Source organism: Ciconia boyciana, chromosome 3 (assembly GCF_034638445.1).
Source record: "Ciconia boyciana chromosome 3, ASM3463844v1, whole genome shotgun sequence".
Taxonomy (NCBI): domain Eukaryota; kingdom Metazoa; phylum Chordata; class Aves; order Ciconiiformes; family Ciconiidae; genus Ciconia; species Ciconia boyciana.
Window position 1 is genome coordinate 27,946,211 of NC_132936.1, and position 20,719 is coordinate 27,966,929.

A 20,719-nucleotide genomic window follows, 5' to 3' on the forward strand; every position below is an offset into this window, starting at 1 on the left:
TATTCTGGAGCAGGAAAGCTGGCCAGAAGCCAGTCCACCTAATTTGGATGCCTGATGGAGGTGTCACCTCTCCAGAATTTTAAGGGCTTAAAAATGGCCTCACAAAACCGGGCCGCCTTACAGATCCGCTCGCGGTACAGCCCGCGCTCAGGTGCGGTGCCTTTGAAGGCTGGTTGAACACAACAACAACGTGGTCTACTTTGCATTGCTGCCTCCCTTTTCCACTGACTGTACTCTGACCAAATAGACACTATTAGGTGAAATGATTGTCCGCTCTGGTTCAAGCCTGCCAACTCCCTTTTTAAGCATCATGCCTAAAGGAGGACAGTTTTTGCATAACTCTCCAGCAGCCGGAACACTTGCCGAAAAAGTATGAGAGGCTTTGTTCACAGCCCAGCTGAGCCTGAGGGAGAATTCAGATCAAAAACAATGAGAAAATGTAACCAGAACAGAAAGAAAGAAGAAAAAAATATTAATCCTTACACCAGGGTTTCTTCTGCTACTCATTAACATTATGTCAGCAAAGGTTTAGATTAAATGGCATCATAGATCCCTTGACCTCTGACATAAAAAGCTTTTTGACAAGAAAGAGCTAAATCTGAAAGTTTGCTTGTAAAGTAGTATGGATTACGTGAACCGACACAGAAAAAACAGTATATAAGTCTCTTTTTATTAGTTTCTAAAGAAGTCTAAGTAAAGAACATTTCTAAAAATATTATTTTGCATTGAGATGCATTTTCACTTTTTAATGAAGAGCATAACTGTGAATAGTGAAGTAGCCTAGTAAATTTGTACTGAAAAAACGACAGCTCTGACTTCAGTTTTGATAGTGTTCTTCCTAATTTTCAGCTAATGAAAATTTTCAATATTTCAAATTTTTAATTCATTTCAAGCTAAAAAAGTTTTGAAATTAATTTTTTTTCAAATGATAGAAAACCGATTCCCACATTACCCTACTGTCAACCTTTCTCCAACATCAGTAGCAGCGGCTATGAGGTCCCTCCTGAAATGTCCCAAGGTCTTTTTATACCTTTCTCCATGCTTCAGCCCAGAAAGATCTTTAGAAACTTTCTAAAACAAAAATTCCACAAATCTGCTTGAGTTTCCTGAATGTAATCATCAGTGGAAGAACATTAAAATGGAACTTTGTTTTCTATGTAGGAGCTTTTATCCCAAACTTCATTTAATTTAACTTGATTCAGTTGGATTTATAATTGCCATATTCTACAGAATTAAGAATAATAGAAAGCTTGCAGACTATAGCTACAGCAGGATAACACTCATGTTCCTTACTTATAAATGCTCAGTGAATTGTCACCCAGTCTAGTTAAAAAACACCCGGCCAGAAAAGATTCCTAGCAAAAGACGACAAGAGCATATATGGAGTTATGATCAACTGTTATGATCTTACCGTCCCCCGTTTCAGCGCAGAGTTGCAAGCCCAGATTGTTCTGTGGATTAATCACCCAGTGATTACTGGTCACAGTAATGTCAAACACAAACCAGCCCACATCAGAAGCTTGAGCCTTTCTTGTGTCTAACAGGAACAAGTCTGCATCCCTAAGTTAAAGAAAATAGAGAGTTAAGGCATTCAAATATTATTTTTTTTTGTCCTTAATTTCCTTGCTGATAATAACTTCCTGGAGTCCAAATGAATAATTCTTTGACATATCCTCATCATGACACAGTACAGCATGTGCTGTAGCTAACATGTAATTGTTAAGTATAATACAGGTATTTCCCCTGAGAGGCCTTTCTGAAATGAGTCTCAGCATGTGAAAACTACAGCTCTGGAAAATCTGAAAAATCCAGCTTCCTGATATAAATACACAAAATATATCATTGAGGCTGTGTATAAAGGATTCATCTTTCAGCACTAGAATGTCTCAGGAAGATTAACTTTTATAAACCATTCAGTGTAAAAGACAAAAAATGTCAAAATCACATTCCAATTTCAACTAAAATTCAAAGGCATAGCCTTGCTAAAAAAATCTGTTATTAATAACATATGACAGCAGCTATATCATATGACAAAACATGAATAGATGACAGTTCCGACAGTTTCATATTAGTACAGATGTTTAGAAAATAAGTCTCTATATCGAAGTAGAAATTATGTATCTGTTCAATAATGTAATTACATTTTAACCCTCAGTTCCCTGGTATATTCTCAAATTTGTTCCCATGAAATCTTCCAGTAATTCAGAAGGGCTGCTCAGGGGAGCTAGTATAATTGTGTTACTAAATGTTTAGCACGGATCATTTATTTGTTCTGTTTTCACATATCTCCTGACACAATTGGTTCCAGAACCATATCAGTATTACAAATAATTTACTACAATGACCACACTAAACCCAAGATATTTAACTCTTCTCAGTTTCGTTTTACATGCTTCTGCAAAGCAGCATGCATTATTAAAAACTGTTTTCACCATATAGCCTTCTAAACCTAAATCTATAGTCATAGAAACCTATTTCTTTTCTGCCATAAACAGTAATCAAACCAATAATATACAAGAAAAAATATTTTATTCTAAATTTTGACTGTCCGACTCAACTAAAGACAGAATTGGCTTACACAGACCTTGGAATCGTAATGGAAACCTTACAGACAGCATGTATATATGCTTGAAGAGGTAAGACAGACAGAAATAATAGGCTTTGTGTATAAAAAGTGGATTTAAAATTACAATGGTCCTGTCACTGTATTCTTAAGTTGCTTAATCGCGACGACATCGTAGGAAGTTACTCTTTTATCTAGACTAAACACTGTAAATGCACCTGGAAGGTCTGATACTGAAAAAAACATCTCGTGTAGCTCTTGAAATTGTGGTTGTTCAACACTCAGGAAAATAAGACCAAATGAGCTATGACAAGCATATGTTTACTTACATGTGAGAAATATCTGCAGAATCAGGTTAAAGAGCTCAGAAATTATAAAGGAGGGCTTTTTTTTTTTTTAAAAAAAAAATGAAAATTGAAGGCGCTTTCTTTCAAGTAATCTTTTTTTCTTCTGTTAAAGGATAATCTTTGCTGGGCTCTTATCACTTCCATTCTAGAAGAATTGTGCTAATGACCACACAAGGAGAAAGCGTACTCTCTCCCTCTGGAGCTAACATGAAAACAGTCTTACAATTCAAAAGAGCCTGACCTTATATGCTAGCGCTGAACAAATTAACAATGTACCACAAGCTCATAAATAGTACTCTCTGGAGTCTTAAATGCCAACTTTTTTCTCTAATAAGCGGTTTTATCAGAACTTTAAAGCTGAAAGGTTTAATTCTGAACGTGACAGTCTAAGATGTTTATTTATAAATATTTCTTGTATCATTCAGTAGATTTAATAGAAAACTGTAAAATTGTTTGGAATATAAAATATTATGATATCACAGTGCTATAATTTCACATTTGTCTTGTCTCCTCCTAGAATACATAATTGTTTTCCCATATAGATTCTTTCAGCTCCAAACTTTGCTGGGACTCATACAAAATGTTGTCAAAAGTCAGGATGCACGATGTCTCATATGCCAAATCAGAATAGGTCACTACTAATGGTACAGTCCAGAAATCCCTATAAAGGATAAATTTCCCTTGTGGCTCTCTACTCAGTGTGACTTCATTATTTGGTACTGCAGCAGAAACTCATACCAAACTGTCTTTGGCATTGATATGTCAATCTTCTTGTCTGCCTTCCTACAAGCATAGTGATCTGGCTAAGGTCAAAGACTCAAAGAGGCAGATTGTTCTTACCCATTAACTCAGCAAATGAACCAAAAATTAGTTGTGGGTACCTAGAGAAAACTAGAACTGATTCTCAAGAACACATAGTAGAATAGAGAAAATGTCTCCGGCCCAATCCTAATGATTTAGCCCACATAACAGCAATTTACTACAGAAATTCAAAGTATTTTTCAGGGAAAAAATCAACTTTTTTCACAATTGATATAAACATAGGGTGAAAACCTGACCCCTGAGAAGGCAGTGAGAGCTCTGGGATCAGGATTCCCCCATTAGCTGGTGTCATTCACTCAAACTTCTCATCACATTTTGTGACATTTTTAATTTTAAATTTCTCCTTTATTCTGTGAAAAGAAAAAAACAATCACATTCAAAATGAAAAACATCTGCAAATTTTGGCTCTGATTTTAAAAAATATTTCTATTTAAAAAATAGCCCACAACACATAATAAAAAAGTAAGGCATTATGTCGTAAATAGCCTGAAATGCAACAGTGAACACATTCAGGCAGAATACAGCTGATGGGCTTTACCTTTATGGATGCTGTTTAAGTTTAGTGATCTCAGTCTGGTCCCAAATGGCCAGTTGTCTACAGCAGAAATGCTACCACAGTCAAGAATTTCAGCAAAGAGGCTGCAGGCAGAACGTCTAAGAAGCTCCAGATCTCCTGAGTCGCTTAAGGAAGTAAAGGTGGAATAAACCACCTATATGTTCCTTGAAACCCAGCAAAGTTTTTGACCAGCTCAGATCATGATTACTATGTAATAGGTCATCCCCATAATGCTGCTTCACCTCTCGCCTCATTCCAGAAAGCTGCTTTAGTATCTTAATGCCACTTGAGGATTCCCTAATGCGGGAAGAATCCTTGGGGTTTAGTTAAATCAGTGGCTAGCTGCCACCAGATCATGAACAAGGATTTGGCCTGTTGGACTACATTACTTCCATCATGAGAAAAGATCCGGGTAGGAGTACATTGGCAGGGCTGGGTAGGAAAGTTTGCCTTGCTATGGGCTCTGCTTTACACGCTTAGTTAGAACAAATAGAAAACTTCAATCCCAAAGACTGTCATTTCAGCAAACTCTAAGCGAATTCAATACACACATACTTCAGCGGCCATGCTGCCACAGGGACAGAAAAATGACTGAGACTGCAACATATGCCTTAGCCTGCTACGCAGAAACCCTAAACCCTGACCACTCCTTGCCTGAAAGCATGGCAGGACTGCATTTGGGATTGCAGAGCCCTGTCAGATACCCACATTTCCTGTTGAGAGCAAACGAAGGTGGAGGAGCAGGGTCAAACCCAGCAGTTTTGCTGTAGTATGGCACTAGTAAGGAGTGTGGGACATTATAGAATCATAGAATGGTTTGGTTTGTAAGGGACCTTAAAATAATCTGGTTCCAACCCCCCTGCCATGGGCAGGGACACCTTCCACTAGACCAGGTTGCTCAAAGCCCCATCCAACCTGGCCTTGAACACTTCCAGGGATGGGGTACCCACAGCTTCTCTGGGCGACCTGTTCCAGTGTCTCACCACCCTCGCAGTTCTCTCACCCTCACATTCTGCAGTTGCAATTTCTGAAAACTTTGCACCTAAAATCTCGCGTATGTATGTAGGACAAACCTGAGGTGACAAAGTCAAGAATAACACTAATGAAGTCTGGGCCACAAAGCAAAAGCTGTGGCTTTATTGCAGAAAAAAAAAACAAACAAAAAAGATAAAATATTCTCGGGAGCTCTTCTGTCTGGAGGTATCAAGAAGCAAGTGTGAAAAGTTCCTTGTTTCTAATTTCAATAGTAGAGAGCTTGCAGTCTTCTCCCATCCTGTCCCACCGAGGCATTTGCCTCTATATACTCCATATATGAGTAGAGACTGGCAAAATCAGCAACAGGAGGGAAACACTTAGTCTACATGTGTAATTTCTGTAGTTATACTGGTAAAATCAAATGGGTGGTATATCGTTGCATGTACCTTTCCGGCATCATGCTTCATTTAGAGGACACGGGGCTTTTATGTTTATAAATGGAAATATAAAACTTTTATAAATGTATGTTTACGTATTGAAAGAAATCAAGAACATTCTTTAATAGTTTCACAGACACAGTTGTCATTTTAACAAGTCAGATTAATATTAAAGTGTCATCTTGCTTCAGAGTAGTAAGCAGTTTTGCTTTCTCTAAAATAGAATAGAAACCACTTACTGGGGGGGAAAAAAAAAAGAAAACATCAAATGGATTAGAAAAACTAACTTCTCCCATTAGTTCTTAAAAAAATCTGTTGAGTTTGCAGGTGAAGAGCTTTCATCACCCAAGCCTTGACCTCTGCTCTTTAAAAAGATATGTTTTGTTCCTTCCTGTTTCATTCCTTCCTCCAAGAAGCTTCTTTTAGAACCTACGTCAAAAGAATTTTTGCAAGCTGAAGGCAGAGGTGAAAAAAATCCCTCACTGTTTTGTTCCTGCCCAAATTTACTAAGAAAGCAGAAGGCATTCTGGAAGGATGGGTGCTTTCCTTCCTGTTGGTTCTGCTCCATTGATATAAAATGACTCGCTCTTTATAGCCATCAAGATTCTATGACTCAGTGTTCAGAGATCTCACCTGGAAGGTACAAGCTCAAGCTTCTGTGAACAGAAAAGAGATTTGAACTCTGGCCCAGCCTTCGAGCTAACTGGTGATGGGGCATTTTTTTCCTCCAGAATACTCTGCAAGTTTAGGCTGTCATTTTCTTTGCTTTTGCTAAACATGCCCAGGATAGAAATATTTTATTTGTTCCAAGATGAGGGAGAGTTTTTGTTTATCCCAAAACAAAGCTTTTTTTTTTCCCTCTTTTCTGAGAAAAGACATATACCGATTTAATTTCAACCCAAATTTTGGGTGTATGTAGCTTTTTTCAGAAACATCTTGGAATTGCTACTAGTTTTTAATGGGGATTTTCAGGTATTTAGCTACTTTGCCTGGTGAAATCTGGTCATTTACTCAGGTCCTGCAGTCTTGGAAATATGTCACACACAGAGCTCTGCAAACTCAGATTCACAGATTTGCTCATGTGTAATGTCATATTTGTTTTAATTTTCAGTTATGGTGAGCTGCATGTGTTAAATGTGCATACGTCATCTTACAGTCAGTGCATGACTTTATCTTTTAATTACATTCGGCAGAGTATTAAAACACATGGAAAAAAAAAATGCTCCTTCAAATATAAACAAAGTTGAACAGTCTATCTGCCTTTAAGGACCTAAATGAATCTTGGCTGGTAGTACAGCAGCGTCAGCAAATGGTGCATTTTGCAAATCCAGACACTTATACTGTGCATACAACTCCACCGTTTGCTCACTGAGAACATGAACCCTCACCCCCTCTGTGCATGGGCAATATTTGGTGAGATTGGACACGTAACCCTCCATAAACCTGGAATAAATTACATTGAAGATACGTTTTATTCTTGCTCAGTATTTGTTGTCGTTGCCTAGGAATTAATACTGCAGAAGCCACAGTGATAGCAATGATGCCTTGCCGAGGGTACGCTTATGATCAGCTATTGTCTCCCTACTTAAGACAGAAACATGAAATGTTATTCAACACGTGATACGTTCATGCCAACAGGGTACCTGTTTGGGTACTCCTTGATGATCTGATATATGCTAATCTGAATTGTTTCATTCTCAAAGCGGCTGTTGCTTCGATCTTTGTATATCCGGAATTCGGCTGCTGTCACTGCCTCTCCGTGTGGGATTTGAGTAAGGTCAAAGCGAAACTCTTTGTAGTGCCTTCGCTGGTGGGAGAAGTCCTTGTCCCTTTCAACTGTGAGAAAAAGAGTTGAATGTAAATTAAAGAGGTGAAACGAATGCCCATTTCCCATGATTAATGGAGCATTCCCTGTGCTTGGGAGTAAACAAACAGGACAATATAAAACTGTGCAAACAATAAAACCACAAGTAGAGACATCCTTCCAGTTAAAGGAAATTCCACCAGCCCAGTGTCTTCAGTTCAAAAGAAAAAAAACCTTGGTGGCTTTTATACAAATTCCAGAAGCTAGAGTGGAAAGAATATAAAAAAAAGCTGAAAGAGGGCATGTTGTAAAGCAACTAGAAATATGGACAAACTAAAAGCTGCGAAAGGATTTAGGACTTCAGTGTAGTCATAAGCACAGCATTAGTAATGTCAGAGCCGTAGATGACTTTGGAAAACACTAATTGCTGCTATTAACCAGGCAGATGAGAGGAATGCTGCTCATTCCCACTTAACGTAATAAATTCTGAAGTGGTACTAAAGTGCACTGTGACAACTCTATATTTAAGAAGCAGTTACATCATATAAATTAACACATGTCATACTCTAATGGCATAAGCGTCATCTTGCTGGTGGTCAGAAGAAGGAGCCATGAATCAGGGCTGAGTGGTTCTGGCATCCCAGTGGCAAAGGGAGCACCACTCCTGGCGTGAGAAGTCCCCTCAAACGTGCTCTAGTTGGGCAGGTGCAGCTCCCACTGCTTCTGACACTGCCACAATTTAAAATAAAAAAGTTAGCCTCATCATTGCTTAATTCACGATTGCACAAAATTTTAAGGGAGAGTAAACAGAGGATTTTAGTTTATTTGAGTTTTCAGTTGATTTGGGGCTAATTCCACTGTCTGCTGCAGTTCTGACCCTGAGTTAGGAGCAACTTTTGCAATGGAATACACGTTTTGATGTGTCAAGGGAACCTACAGGCCACAGTACAGGCTGATGACCATCTTAGGGAATTAATACTTCAGGTTTTACAGATGTGGAAAGGAAAATGATCCATGGTTTCCACTGCCACAGAGTGCAATGTATCATTGACCTGTGAAGCATCTGTGCTCTGTGAGAAGAGAGAACTCACTTCTAGAGAAGTTCCACCTGCCTGGTGAGATAGGTGCTTTGCTTTACTGATGGTGGACAAAGCCTAAAACACTTGGAGCTGGGATTCAGTTTGGATAACCAGATAAACATTTATGACTGCACCCAGCTCCACTAAATGTTCCCTCCTGTAACCCCTGCTCTTTTATTGTGTTTTAATGTTAACAGTCCTTGGATCTGAGGAAGGAACAATGTCAGTTCTGAAAAAGCGCATATTTAGATTACTAAATGTTACATGTATAAATAATCACATGTGTATGTTATTACAATGTATATGTATATTTACATGCTCATGTATGTGTACACCCATGCAATTTTCTCTACATACACAATGCATATGTGTTTGTAGGTGTGTATAAACATATATTTATTTATATAGAAACCTGCATGTGTTTATTATTATAATGTATACATGGTCTTACAAAATAGAAATGCACTAAAGAAAAAAAAATACTTTTTGGGATTGCCATATGAGGGTACAGTTACGGACATATTAAAGTGAGAGCTATTGAAGGAAAAGTCTTTACATTCTTTTCAGAGCAGCAGTTACTATTTAAGTCACCTGTGGCCATGTAGCTAGTCCCATACAGTACACTTCCCTTTCACCTTTTCAAAAATGTAAACTATCCTTGTTTTCATTAGCATATTTTTTTTAAAATGTACAAATCTATGTTGCCTTAAGAACCACCAAAAATAAAATACATAGGCTATAAGAACACTTCATCTTTGGTGAAAATGAACTTTCTCCTGGCTGACAAAAGGAAAATTGCCTCCTAACTGTGAGGTTTCCTTGGCTCAAGTGCATATTTAGCTTACATGGGTTTGCCATCGTATACTATGTAGAAAAAATAAAACAGAAAAGAGGCAGAAGCATGTAAACTGGCTGCTCTGTACCCGAAGATGAATGGGCTGCTACTGAAGAGAAACAGGATACAGGCTATTTAGCAGCTCCACTGCCCGGTTCTAAACTGTGAGATATATACAGAGATCTGACTTGAGGTTTGGGGTTTGTTTGCCTTTTTTTTTTTTCATGTCCGTGTAAAGCCTTTCATTTTGGAGAGAACTTGGCAGAGATTAGCATATGCAAATGCGCTGAACCAGGGAGGATTTTTCTAGTGCAAAGAGTCTGCTGCAAGTTTCTAAGGTTATAACTGAGCATTTCGAAGCGGACATCGAACAGATGTGTCAATAACCTTTAAATGAAAAATATATTAAAGGCAGACTTAATATAGCAACCCTTTCCGATATCTCTGGTTAGTATTTATTCAACAAGTATTTACCAGCATGTGTGGGTAACTAAGCACTGCTCACTATGAGTAAGCACTGGAGAATTAGATGCTGAATAAAAGGTTTAAATGCCAGTACTCCTGGCCTGTTTTGTTTTTATTTGGGTTTGAGGTTTCCTTTTGTCTAGTTTCTTACCTTCTAATTAGTAACATTAGTTTGGAAACAGCAGTTCTCTCCCTGTATGTTATAGTTTGGACAGAAACCTCTACAATACCCTGTGATAGCATTGGTGGGGTTCTCTCAGGACCACTCACTCTTTCAGCAGGACTGCTGAAAGAATACTGATAGCCGCTTCCTGACGAGCCCAAAATTAATTATTACAGCTCACACAGATAGTACTTATCTGTGTTTCCATGTATACCCAAAGACGAGACAGCACTGCCATCTGAAAGGGACACAAGTTCAACATTTCCTTGGGTTGAGACAGCATTTACAGGCAGGCCAGGACTTGGGAGTAGCAGCAGCCTGCAGAAATGAAGGGCTGTAGGAAACAGGCACTGAATACCGTGGAAAACCCTGAGTTCAGGGAGGTCCCACTCTCCACAATGAAGCCAGAATCTCAAACTGCAATTTTTGGTCAGCCAGTGTAAAAAAACAAAAACATTTTTTATAAATTTAGACAAGTTAAGATCTTGCATTACATAGTAGATTGAAAAAAAGCAGTGACTGTGATGTTGCAATATTGACTAATGACTAGAACAATAGCCAAGTTATAAAAGCAAAATGTTATTTAATGATATTGAGTGTGTTAATACCAAAAATAATACAGAAGTCTTGATCCCTTCTGCATCTGATAAATGCCTTGCTGGGGAAGACTGTGAATGCTTGGTAGGGTATCTCTCAGGTCCTTTATCCTGCCAAAATGGCATGAAGTGCAGGGGGAGCACCATGTCTCAAATATTTTTATTTCACATACGAGGGCTTTTCAACACTGGCAGCCTGAAAAATACAGGTTAAGATTTTTAAGTGTTCAGTTCTTCCAGAGAGTTCTCATGTCATTCCAGCTCGGCTCAGTTCATCTGCCAAAATGCATCTCTGTGGGACCGATCACAGCATCTAAAAACCGGTTGACCAGAAAATCAGGAAGTCCTTTTTTAACCATTGGAGGAATATCATTTTTCTAAGTAAAAATAACTGGAATATTACGGTCAATGCTGGTTACAACAAAATTCTTCCTTTGCTCTCATTGATCAGGATTCTTAGCATCAACTTTTTAAAATGTTATTTTTATACCACCTGAAACTAATATATTCAGCACTATGGTTACATCAGACAAATCATGGCTCAGGGGAATATCACAAACACCTGTGTGTAAGATGGGAAAGAATGATATTTTCCACCCATGTGGCAAACTGATGAAATATTCATACTGTATTAACACTAAGCCAAACTCCAAGAAGAATGAAGACAAATTTGCACCAAAAAGATATTTTGGAAAAGGGTTCATCTTTTACACCAAGAGAAAATACCATGCACTAGTTTTCATTAACAAAAGTATTTGCATTCTGGAAAAAAAATGCAAAGCACATATATGGATGGACAGTATAATAAGTAATTGGTATTTTACCAATACAGCTATAAATGTCTGATTAACTGTTGACTGAGCTTAAAAAAATGTAAAAAGTGCTAGCACTGGGTTTAGGTCATAGTGCAAGAGGGACTATTAGACATGCTCTTTGATTAGTGATTAGCTCCCCACTGACATGTGCTTTGCTTTTCCTGAAGAGGTTGGTATGTGGTGACATGTAGGGAAAGTGAAAGCTGCTTTGGCAAACTGGAGGACAACCCAAAGATATGTTGTAATAAGCTGATTTTACAATGTAAGATCCCAGGATCCCAACTGGATTCACAAATAGTGAAGCCTCACTAATCAACTTAATGTTACTGTTTAACTACTAAATATACATTCCAAGGCAAAACGGAGGGTCTTACAGACCGTGTAACTATAAGGGGCCATTTACACTAATCTCACTGAATTTCACTGTTTGACTCTGAATTCTTTGTATAAGCACTAAGTAAACCAGTCAGTTTTAATCACTTCAAGGTGATAAAGGTTACAGTAAGCTGATACACTACAAACGACACTCGTTTACATCTTGAATATAATGAAATGATAGTTTATCTACAGTGAACACTTGTGGTTATCTGACAAAAACAGGTCAAAGGTTCCAGGCGTTTTCTCCTGAAATTACTCAGTGCTGCCTCAAATGACTGATAATTGAAAGCAGAGGCTGGAAATATCAAATGTGGTAGGTGACAGATAAGCAACAGATTAATGCAAGTACTCTGTTACAGGACACTAAAAGGTCAGAGGCCCTAGGAATTAGCTATTGTGCTACTGTGAAAAGACAGACATCAAATAGCTGTTTACCTCATTCCTGCTCTTCTCTCCAGGATTCAAATTCTAGAAATACATTTTCTTTTCCACGATTAGACTATTTAAACTGACTAACTTTTTACAAAATAAGGCAACAAATCTTTTGTAGGGCGTGTGGGTAGGAGAAAAGATGTGATCCTAGAGCAGAATGAAAGATTTTTTTTTTTAAAAAAAACCAGCTGTGCTAAGTGTAAATATTTTAATGAAGTGCATCAGAGAGAAGTTAAGCAGCACGTTCATCAGAACATCATTCTCAGTTGAGGAGACCAGATAACAGATTTTTAAAAATACTTTTTAAAGCTTTGTAACTTTGTTTAGGCTTTTACACTGTAGAAGATGAACATTAAGTTTAGAAACTTAGATTAAGCTTTCCTAAAGTGACTCTTAAAAGAAAAAAAAAAAAGCAGACAATGTAAGTATTTGTCTAAGCACTACTGCTTTAATAAGTTTAATCTAATGGGTTTTATAGAAGGGTAAGAATCCTCATCCGGACTCAGGAAATCTATTTTGAATTAGACAGTGAAATTGATAAAAATAGTCACCTGTCCTTACAGGATTGTATCGGACTGCTGCCTCATACAGTCAGTGGAGAGACACTTCTGTTTGTTAAGGGTCAGCCATCTTGCACCAGCCAGTAAGAAGAACAGAGGAGTTTATCTACATTCCCCCTTTAGTCATCTGCAGCTGCAGAGAACAGGACTAAGAGATAGCCCTTGCTCAGTCAAAGCAGATTTCAATCGCTATCAGCTGCTTTTGATGACGGTATCCTAACTGCCAGGATGCTGAGAAGCCCAGCAGTGGGACATCCTGGGCCACTGCACAGAAGAAATGCAGGGGTTGGGGGTCAAAATGAGAATGAAATAAGTTTTTGTTCCTATATCTGATTTTTTTTTATTCATTTGATATTAGGCATTTACTAGATAATCATTCAGCTGAGTGTTTTAACTACAAAGCTTCAGAGTCATATGCCCACTTGCTTGTTCTCCTTTTAGTACCAAGTCTTCTGCATTTCTTTTTACCCATTTTCATCAGCAGAGTGAGGTGCCCCTCTGACTATTCTGTAGCCAGTAGTAAGGGAAAGTGAGTCATTTAGGCTTAATAACCCTTCATTTCCCTCCTCATCTCCTTCCCCAGGCTGAGGTGGGAAAATACATTGCACAAGCTTCAGTCATGTCTGTCCATGTGTCTTGGGGATGTTTAGAATTTACCTTCTGAACTGAGATCTTTTGGGAACTCATCTCCAATCAAAATGGATCAGCTCATACTCAAAGCCCAAGAGAAGGCATATAAGGATCCCTTAAGTCAAAAATGTAGGCAGAGGTTGAAAATAGCTGTCCCCAAAATTACATTCCACACATACCCTATCTTAAACACAAAACTCATTGTCAGAATCTTAATCCAAATCCTGATCGCCTTCCAAATGAGGCAAAACTATTTCCGTAATGAGTGAGAATTTTGCTTAATTAGGAAGGCTAAGTCTGCAGAAACTTTCTTTCTTTCTTTCCATTGCAACAGTTCTGTTTCTTAAGAACTGCTTTATTACAGTACTGTATATTTGAGTTTCTCTGTATTTATTATTATTAGACTGGTTGTATTTAAAGTAATTATAGATTTACAGATGTGGTTTTGAAAGAATGATGTAAATTGCTTTTACATAAAATATACTTTCTTATTAAAACACAAAACAGAAAGCTTGATAGGTCATATTCTGAAGCAAGTTACACTGCTGTAAATTTAGAGTTATTTCACTAAATTCTTTATTTTCAGTCAGTTACTGACATCAAAGAGCAACATTTGGCTATTTTGCTTAACTAAATTAGGGACAGTTTGAAATTTTTTGATGAAATACTGTGCAGTTAGTGGCAGTTTCAATAAATGAAAAATCATCTAATGTTTATTGAATCCAGACTTTTAATGGTAGAATATCCCTTCCGTAATTACACAGAATTACTGAACTGTATGAATTGCAAAGTAATTCAAGTCAAGATAAAGTCAATGAGAAAACCTTCAGTGACTGCAACAGAATCTAGAGCAAGAATGAAAAGGAAAACCATAATTTAAAAAAAAAAAAAAAATACATTGCCTGGACTTTTTTCAAGCACATATTGGTTTTGTTTCTTTATCCCTTATAGAAGAAATGTATTTCAATATCCCATACTTTATAAAAAAATAAGTTAGAATATTCATGTATCTTACCCAAGCACTTAGTATTACATCTTCTGAGAATGTCCAGGAAAGCACTGTTCTATTATTAATTCTATTAATTAAAATGTTAAGTTTTAAATTTTGTTGTTGTAGTCAATAAGAGCTTATAGTTTCTTACCAATTAACAAAATACACATTTGAAAAAGTCAAAATAGTTTGAAACACTAAATTATTATTAAGGTGGACTTTGAAATTATGTGATTTCTACTTTCTAATCCCCTCAAAATGTACATGCAATGTATTCAACTTTAGTAAGTGGTAGGCAGCAACTAGGCAAATAATGGGAGTTACAAAAACATGGTAGAATATAAATGAATATGTAAAAGGATAAATTTCTTTTTTTTCATTAATTATTTTAAGAATTAGAGCTCAGTTAGTAATTAAAAGCTTTCAGCATTCACCCTGAGCAGGAAAGAGTTCCCAGGAACTGTATAACAGTGCCTGCCAGAAACTTTTATAAGCACAGACCTAAAGAAATGCCTCGACCAAAGAGGCGTAACTTAGCTCAGCTCCCTCGTGCGTAATCTCCCAGGTGTTCTGTACACCGTGAGATTACCTATGATGCCTTCTTGTTACTTCACACTGAAATATGGGATAAAATAGATGTTTTAATGAAATTGCTGGTCTTCATTCAGTAGCCAATGTTTTGTTGAAAATTCATTGGTAAACATGTGTTATTCATTCAGTTTACTCTTCTCTGTATCTTCCAAGTCAAATGCACTTGCTCAACAAGTCAAAACAAGTGCTACACTGCAGCTGCTCCAATAATAATTAAATGCTGGAAGGCTTTCAGTTGTTGATACAGAGTAAGTGGAAAAGCAACACCCTACTTTTCTTGAAGAAAGGTTTGATCCTGGCCAATGCAACAGTAGGAATAAGTAACCAGAATAAAGAGACTGAGTTTTAGAAGTGAACAGAATTATGAGAGTCTAAGTCTGAGTATTATCATGATCCTAATATAAAGATAGTTGACAAAGTGATTCCTCAAAATATTATTTTTCTTATGGTTTCAACAGTATAGTGCAGTGTATCCTTCAACCTCCCAAATGCAAAACTTTCACTCCAGTTGTTCAGCTGTAGCACCAAGCACAACAAAAGATACACTGCATATATGTGCTTTTTATTTCTGCTAACAGTGGTAGAATGAATCTCAGCGGAATCTTCTTCCATAAATTTTAAAGTTGAAAGTCCAGCTGGTCACAGCTTCTAGGATTAACAGTAACAGGTCATATTTGGACCTATTTTGTGCTGTCAGTAGAAATGTGTGCCAAAAAAGAGAAGCATCACAACCAAGGGTCTGGGAGGAGGCAATGAAGAAAAAATCATGTGCAGTTTCTATTTTGAATGTAACAAGTACGGACCCCCTGATTTCTTAATTGTTTTAAGTCACCCTATATTACAAAGGCACTCCAATCACAAATACCTATTTTAAAAATGCATATCCACTAGGTTTTTGGTTGTGTTCATTTTCATTAGTGATAAATAAATCTTTACTTGAAAGAATAGAACAGATCAGAGAAAAGATGACTGTATTATGTAGTTCTGAGCTAATACATAGATAAATTAGCTAATCCTTACACCATCATGCATGAGGTGGTCAATTTTGTCTGCATTTTCAGTGATGTCTATTTTGCCTGGGCTTTGGCAAAGCCAGTACATTTTGATACTATCTATCAATAGACTTCCATTTTTTCTCATATTTAATTTTGTTTTTCTCTAGTCACAGATCGCCAAAAAGAAAACTAACAATTATTCCCAGGTTTCTGACTGTGTGTGAAAGTCAGGATGTCAGATCAACACAACCTCAGGGTTAACAAATGACAGAAAAAAAGATCCCTCTTGGGTTCAGCTGCAACTGAATAGGAACAAAAGTTACACCTCTGGGATCCAATGGTCAGAAAATAGGTGTAAGTTATAACTGTTTTGACACTGTAAAAGTATACAGATGGAACATAACTTCTGAGAAGGGTGAAAGGGCATATATCATCATAGGGCAACTGGCAGGGGAGTAAAAGCTAAACATTAAAGCCCATTCTATCTTCCCACATCTCCTTAGTTCCTGCTCATGTTAACCCTCCACTCACTTCCACCCAGAGGTGGCAAGTCGCTCTGCCATTTACCATTCGCACAGGTCATCTAATAAACTCCATCCATTTTCCACTGTGGAATTTGTCAGAAAAGCTTCCATGGAAGTTGTGTCTGCATGCCAAACTGGATATAACTGGATGGGCACTATTTTCTGCTTACCCTGTGCTCACATCTGAGTATTTTCATGTTACCCGTACCCATTAACACTGACCAAACATTCCATAAAAAACAGTCCAGCTATAACGATGATGAGGAAGGAAACCCTCAAGAACATCTCATTTAGAGAGTAGACAAATGCTTTATTACATATGATAAATAAAAAATTATTTTTATATGCTATATTATAGATAGGATATTAAATACTTTTGCAAAAAATAGCTGATCACAGGCCATGTGCTTAGCTAGTATCTCAGCATGGCTCAAATGAATTCAGAGTTCCTCAGATTTATACCTTATGTGCACAAGTGTATACTGGGCTAATTGCTGTACTGAGTCATCACCTTAAAAATTAAAAACGTAAAAAGATTGGAATTTCATCTTATACAAATTGTTAGCCCTCATTTTGAAGGTTTGCCCTGCGCATGCTTGCTATTGGCCAACACCAAGGATCCACCTAGGGGAGCCTCAGCAGTGGTGCTGAGAAACAGGGTTATGGGGCCAGAAGCACAGCAGGGACGGGCCCTCCCAGGCATTACACCCGGGGGCAAACAGGAGGAAGGTAAGGAGGAGTAAGGAGGAAGGTAAGGAGGAGCCAGGAGACTGGGCAGCGGTGGTGAGGAGTGGCATTTTCAGACAGCAGGTTTTAACAGCCAGTTTGGGAGCTGGCTGTGATTTTAACAGCTTGTTATGCTGATTCAAACCGCACCCTCTCCTCTGCAGCTCTGGTCATCTAATCTGATCATGTTTTAGTCTCACAAAGAGAGATTATTTCACCCACATATAACCCCCCCATACGGAGTAAGTGTCCTCAACAAGACCGAAAAAACACCTGGCCTTTTTTTTTCCTGAAAGAAACTTAAATCTTACCAAAGTTAATGAACATTTCAACCCTCTTTCAGGGCAGAAACTCACTGACTGTTAGTGAATTAAAAGATCTCTGGGTTGGCCATCCAGCATTACACCTGCACAGTTAGAGGAAAGGAAAAGCAGTCTTCACAAAAAATATTTGTGCCATGAAAGAGCTCAGATTAGCTCCAGGTAACGTGACAATAGGTGGTGATCCCTCACAGTAGGTTACTTTGGACAGACTTGGGGAGAGAGACCAGGAGTCTCAAAATGACATAAAAAGCAAGAAAATAATTTCCAAAGTGGAAAGAAAAAGCATGACACTTCGAGCACACAGAACTTTGAGCACATCCAACAATTGTCTGAGCAAGATCATCACTCCACTCCAAAAAAAAGTAGGAATGATTGGTGTCAATGTATAAGAAGAGTAAGATCCCCCTTCTCTGTAACCATTCTGTCACAGAGTCACGTAATGGCTGAGGTAGGAAGGGACCTCAGGAAGTCATCTGCTCCAACCCCCCTCCTCAGGCAGGACCACCTAGAGCTGGTTGCCCTGGACCGTGGACATGCTTGTATCATTCCTGCATTTTCACTGTTATTCCACATGGGACTGCATTTCTCATATTCCTTGCCAAGTTACTTACAAACACTGGGCTGGTTGTAGAGGTATCTATAGGTGTAACACATCTCTGGAACAGCAAAGACGATCTCCTGAAGCTCGTATTTTATGTTATAATACTGGCTTCTCTCCACTCCTAATAGTTGAGCTGATGTGTCTTAAACAAAATTTGGGTGTCTTTCTGAGCAAGAGGATAAGAATGAGCAAGGAATGGGAACCTCACCCCTAACATAGTGCTTTTATTTCAATGCAATCTTTTTGGTACAATACTATTAAGAATATTTGGCATGCATTTTACAGCATCTGATCTACCTTTGCCTTTGCAGATGTTTGTGCTAAACCTTTGTTTCTACTAGGGCTAGAAGTGACTACTGCCCTAATCTTTGGTCATAGGCCTGGTTTTCTTTTTCAAGTAATTTAGAACCATCTGTTGCCCATCCCCAAAACTGGAAGCATCCCTGTCTCTTCTTTTGGGGGCTTGCTTTCATTCCCATTTTGATGAGAGCACGCTCCCTACCTGCAGGCAAGCTGAATCAGCATGGTTTAATGGAGTCCACAGTAAATCTCATTGACCCAAGGTGATATAATGTTAATAAAAGAAGCTTCATTTCTGTACAGCAACAGATGGTAATGTAAACACAGGATGAACAGGTCATAACTTATTCGGGAGCTGTGGCCATGGAGCCAAGTTTTCAGTTCACACGTGTGCCTGTTTCATTGATTCGAGTCCTGTGATGAACCCCTTTTACAGTAGGTCTCTCCTGTACACACACATATGCTAGTAAGCACATCCTTTGTATTTTCCCATTTCTAAGGAATACATACAAATATGGAGAAAGCAAAAGACAACTGCTGGGAAACCAAAATGGGAAAATGGGGGCAATAGATGATTGTTAATCTTAATGACATTACTCCCTCCATTCTGACTGAGTGAATTGCAATATGAACTCAATCTACTTGGTATTCACTCCATAGCATAAACTGTCTCTGGATTTTCCATCACCGTATATATATATATATATATATATATACACACACATATATATACATATATATATGTACATACATTTTATAAAATATTATTTAAACTATATTTACTTAAATTAAAAATTTTATATAGATATAAAAATTATCTCCTTGTAAATGTGATCTCATTATTATATACAGCCTCAGTAAACACGATTATTAATTCAATAGTTTAAGAAGTGATGAAAAAAAAATATTACTTTTTGAAGACCCGTAGTCAATAGCTATAAGATGACATTAATAAGGAGCACACCAAGGAAACAAAGAAAAGAAAGAACTTTATTCTGAAATAATACCTAATTTAAAACTACTTTGATAAACAATACTATATTGTGTCACATTACACGTACCTCTCAAAATTCTGAAAATAAACCAGCCCTCCCTGAAAGTCATCATGTTTAATTGTGTGATTTCAGTTATACTTACTATTGCTTAACACCAGAGAGGATTTAAATATTATGATCTTTTGAATACCTCACTATGATATTCAGCAAATTCTGTGTTTTATTTTTAATCATATAAGCTTGTAACTTAAATCAAACATTTCTATTCCTTTTTGTCTTCATTCATTTTAGGAAATCAAGTTTACTATAATCTTATAAACCAAGTTTGTGGAAAGTGAGCTATGGAACAACAACAGTAGAGGAAGCGTATATATATATCTCAATCTCATCTTTAGTGAGAAGAGAAGCAATATGGTCAACCCCATGTGTTTCAAAAGCCATCAGCTATATGAAAAGCATTATAAAATAAGTAGTGTTTGAAGTTGCTTTCCGAGCCTTTAGAGTGCCCATTTTCAAGAACTGCATCTGGTTTTGGATGTTGATTTGTTTTCATTTCTGTTTTTCTGCAACTACAGGGGATAATTGCTGCTCTTTAATGAAACCTTAGATGTGCTCATAAATCATCAATGCACAGAAAATCTCATAGCAAATATTATACAAGTCTCAAAAAGCTCACGGGAACTGGCAGTTCTAGGGAAACATAAGGAACTCTGAAGTTTTGGAAAACCGCAGAGAGATCACTTGTGGCAACAGAGGCTTGTCTCTTTTATATCATCATATGTGAACGTCAGCCCTTGCAGTACTGTTGATAGGCCTCTCACGTCTTCCTTGATCTCTTTGGAGAAAGCTCCAGGCTGAGAATCAGAGAGGAGAAGCCCTTCTCAGAACAAAGAAAATTGTGTGGTTTTATTCGCAGAAGTACCAAGGATCCTAAATGGAAAAGGAACAGTTTAAGGGTCCAATTTTGCAATCAACTGGGCAAGGCACAGCTCTTATTGACCTAACTGCGAGATTACTCAGCACCTCATACCACGGAATTCTGTTGCCATTTCAGTCTTCAGCTTTTTGGAGCAGATCCATAAACTCTCCTCCTTATTTCAAAATGTTACAACAGGATGTAATTAAGTACAATTAACAAGGAGGTCAAACGGTCATCTGATAAACACTGGCCCAAACAGGCAGCTTGAAAGGTCAGGGCTGCTAAAGCCACATAGTA

At 37.7% G+C, this 20,719-nt stretch overlaps 1 protein-coding gene across 2 annotated transcripts in view; it reads right to left on the minus strand.

The window, feature by feature from the left end:
- BMP5 (bone morphogenetic protein 5) overlaps positions 1–20,719 on the minus strand; it is a 56,318-nt gene that overhangs the window by 25,742 nt on the left and 9,857 nt on the right. For both annotated transcript variants that reach the window (XM_072857813.1, XM_072857811.1), the window contains exons 2-3: positions 7,344–7,536; positions 1,412–1,560 (exon numbers count right to left, since the gene is read on the minus strand). In XM_072857813.1, the coding sequence (XP_072713914.1) occupies positions 1,412–1,560; positions 7,344–7,536 (342 nt within the window). The remainder of the gene's footprint in view (positions 1–1,411; positions 1,561–7,343; positions 7,537–20,719) is intronic.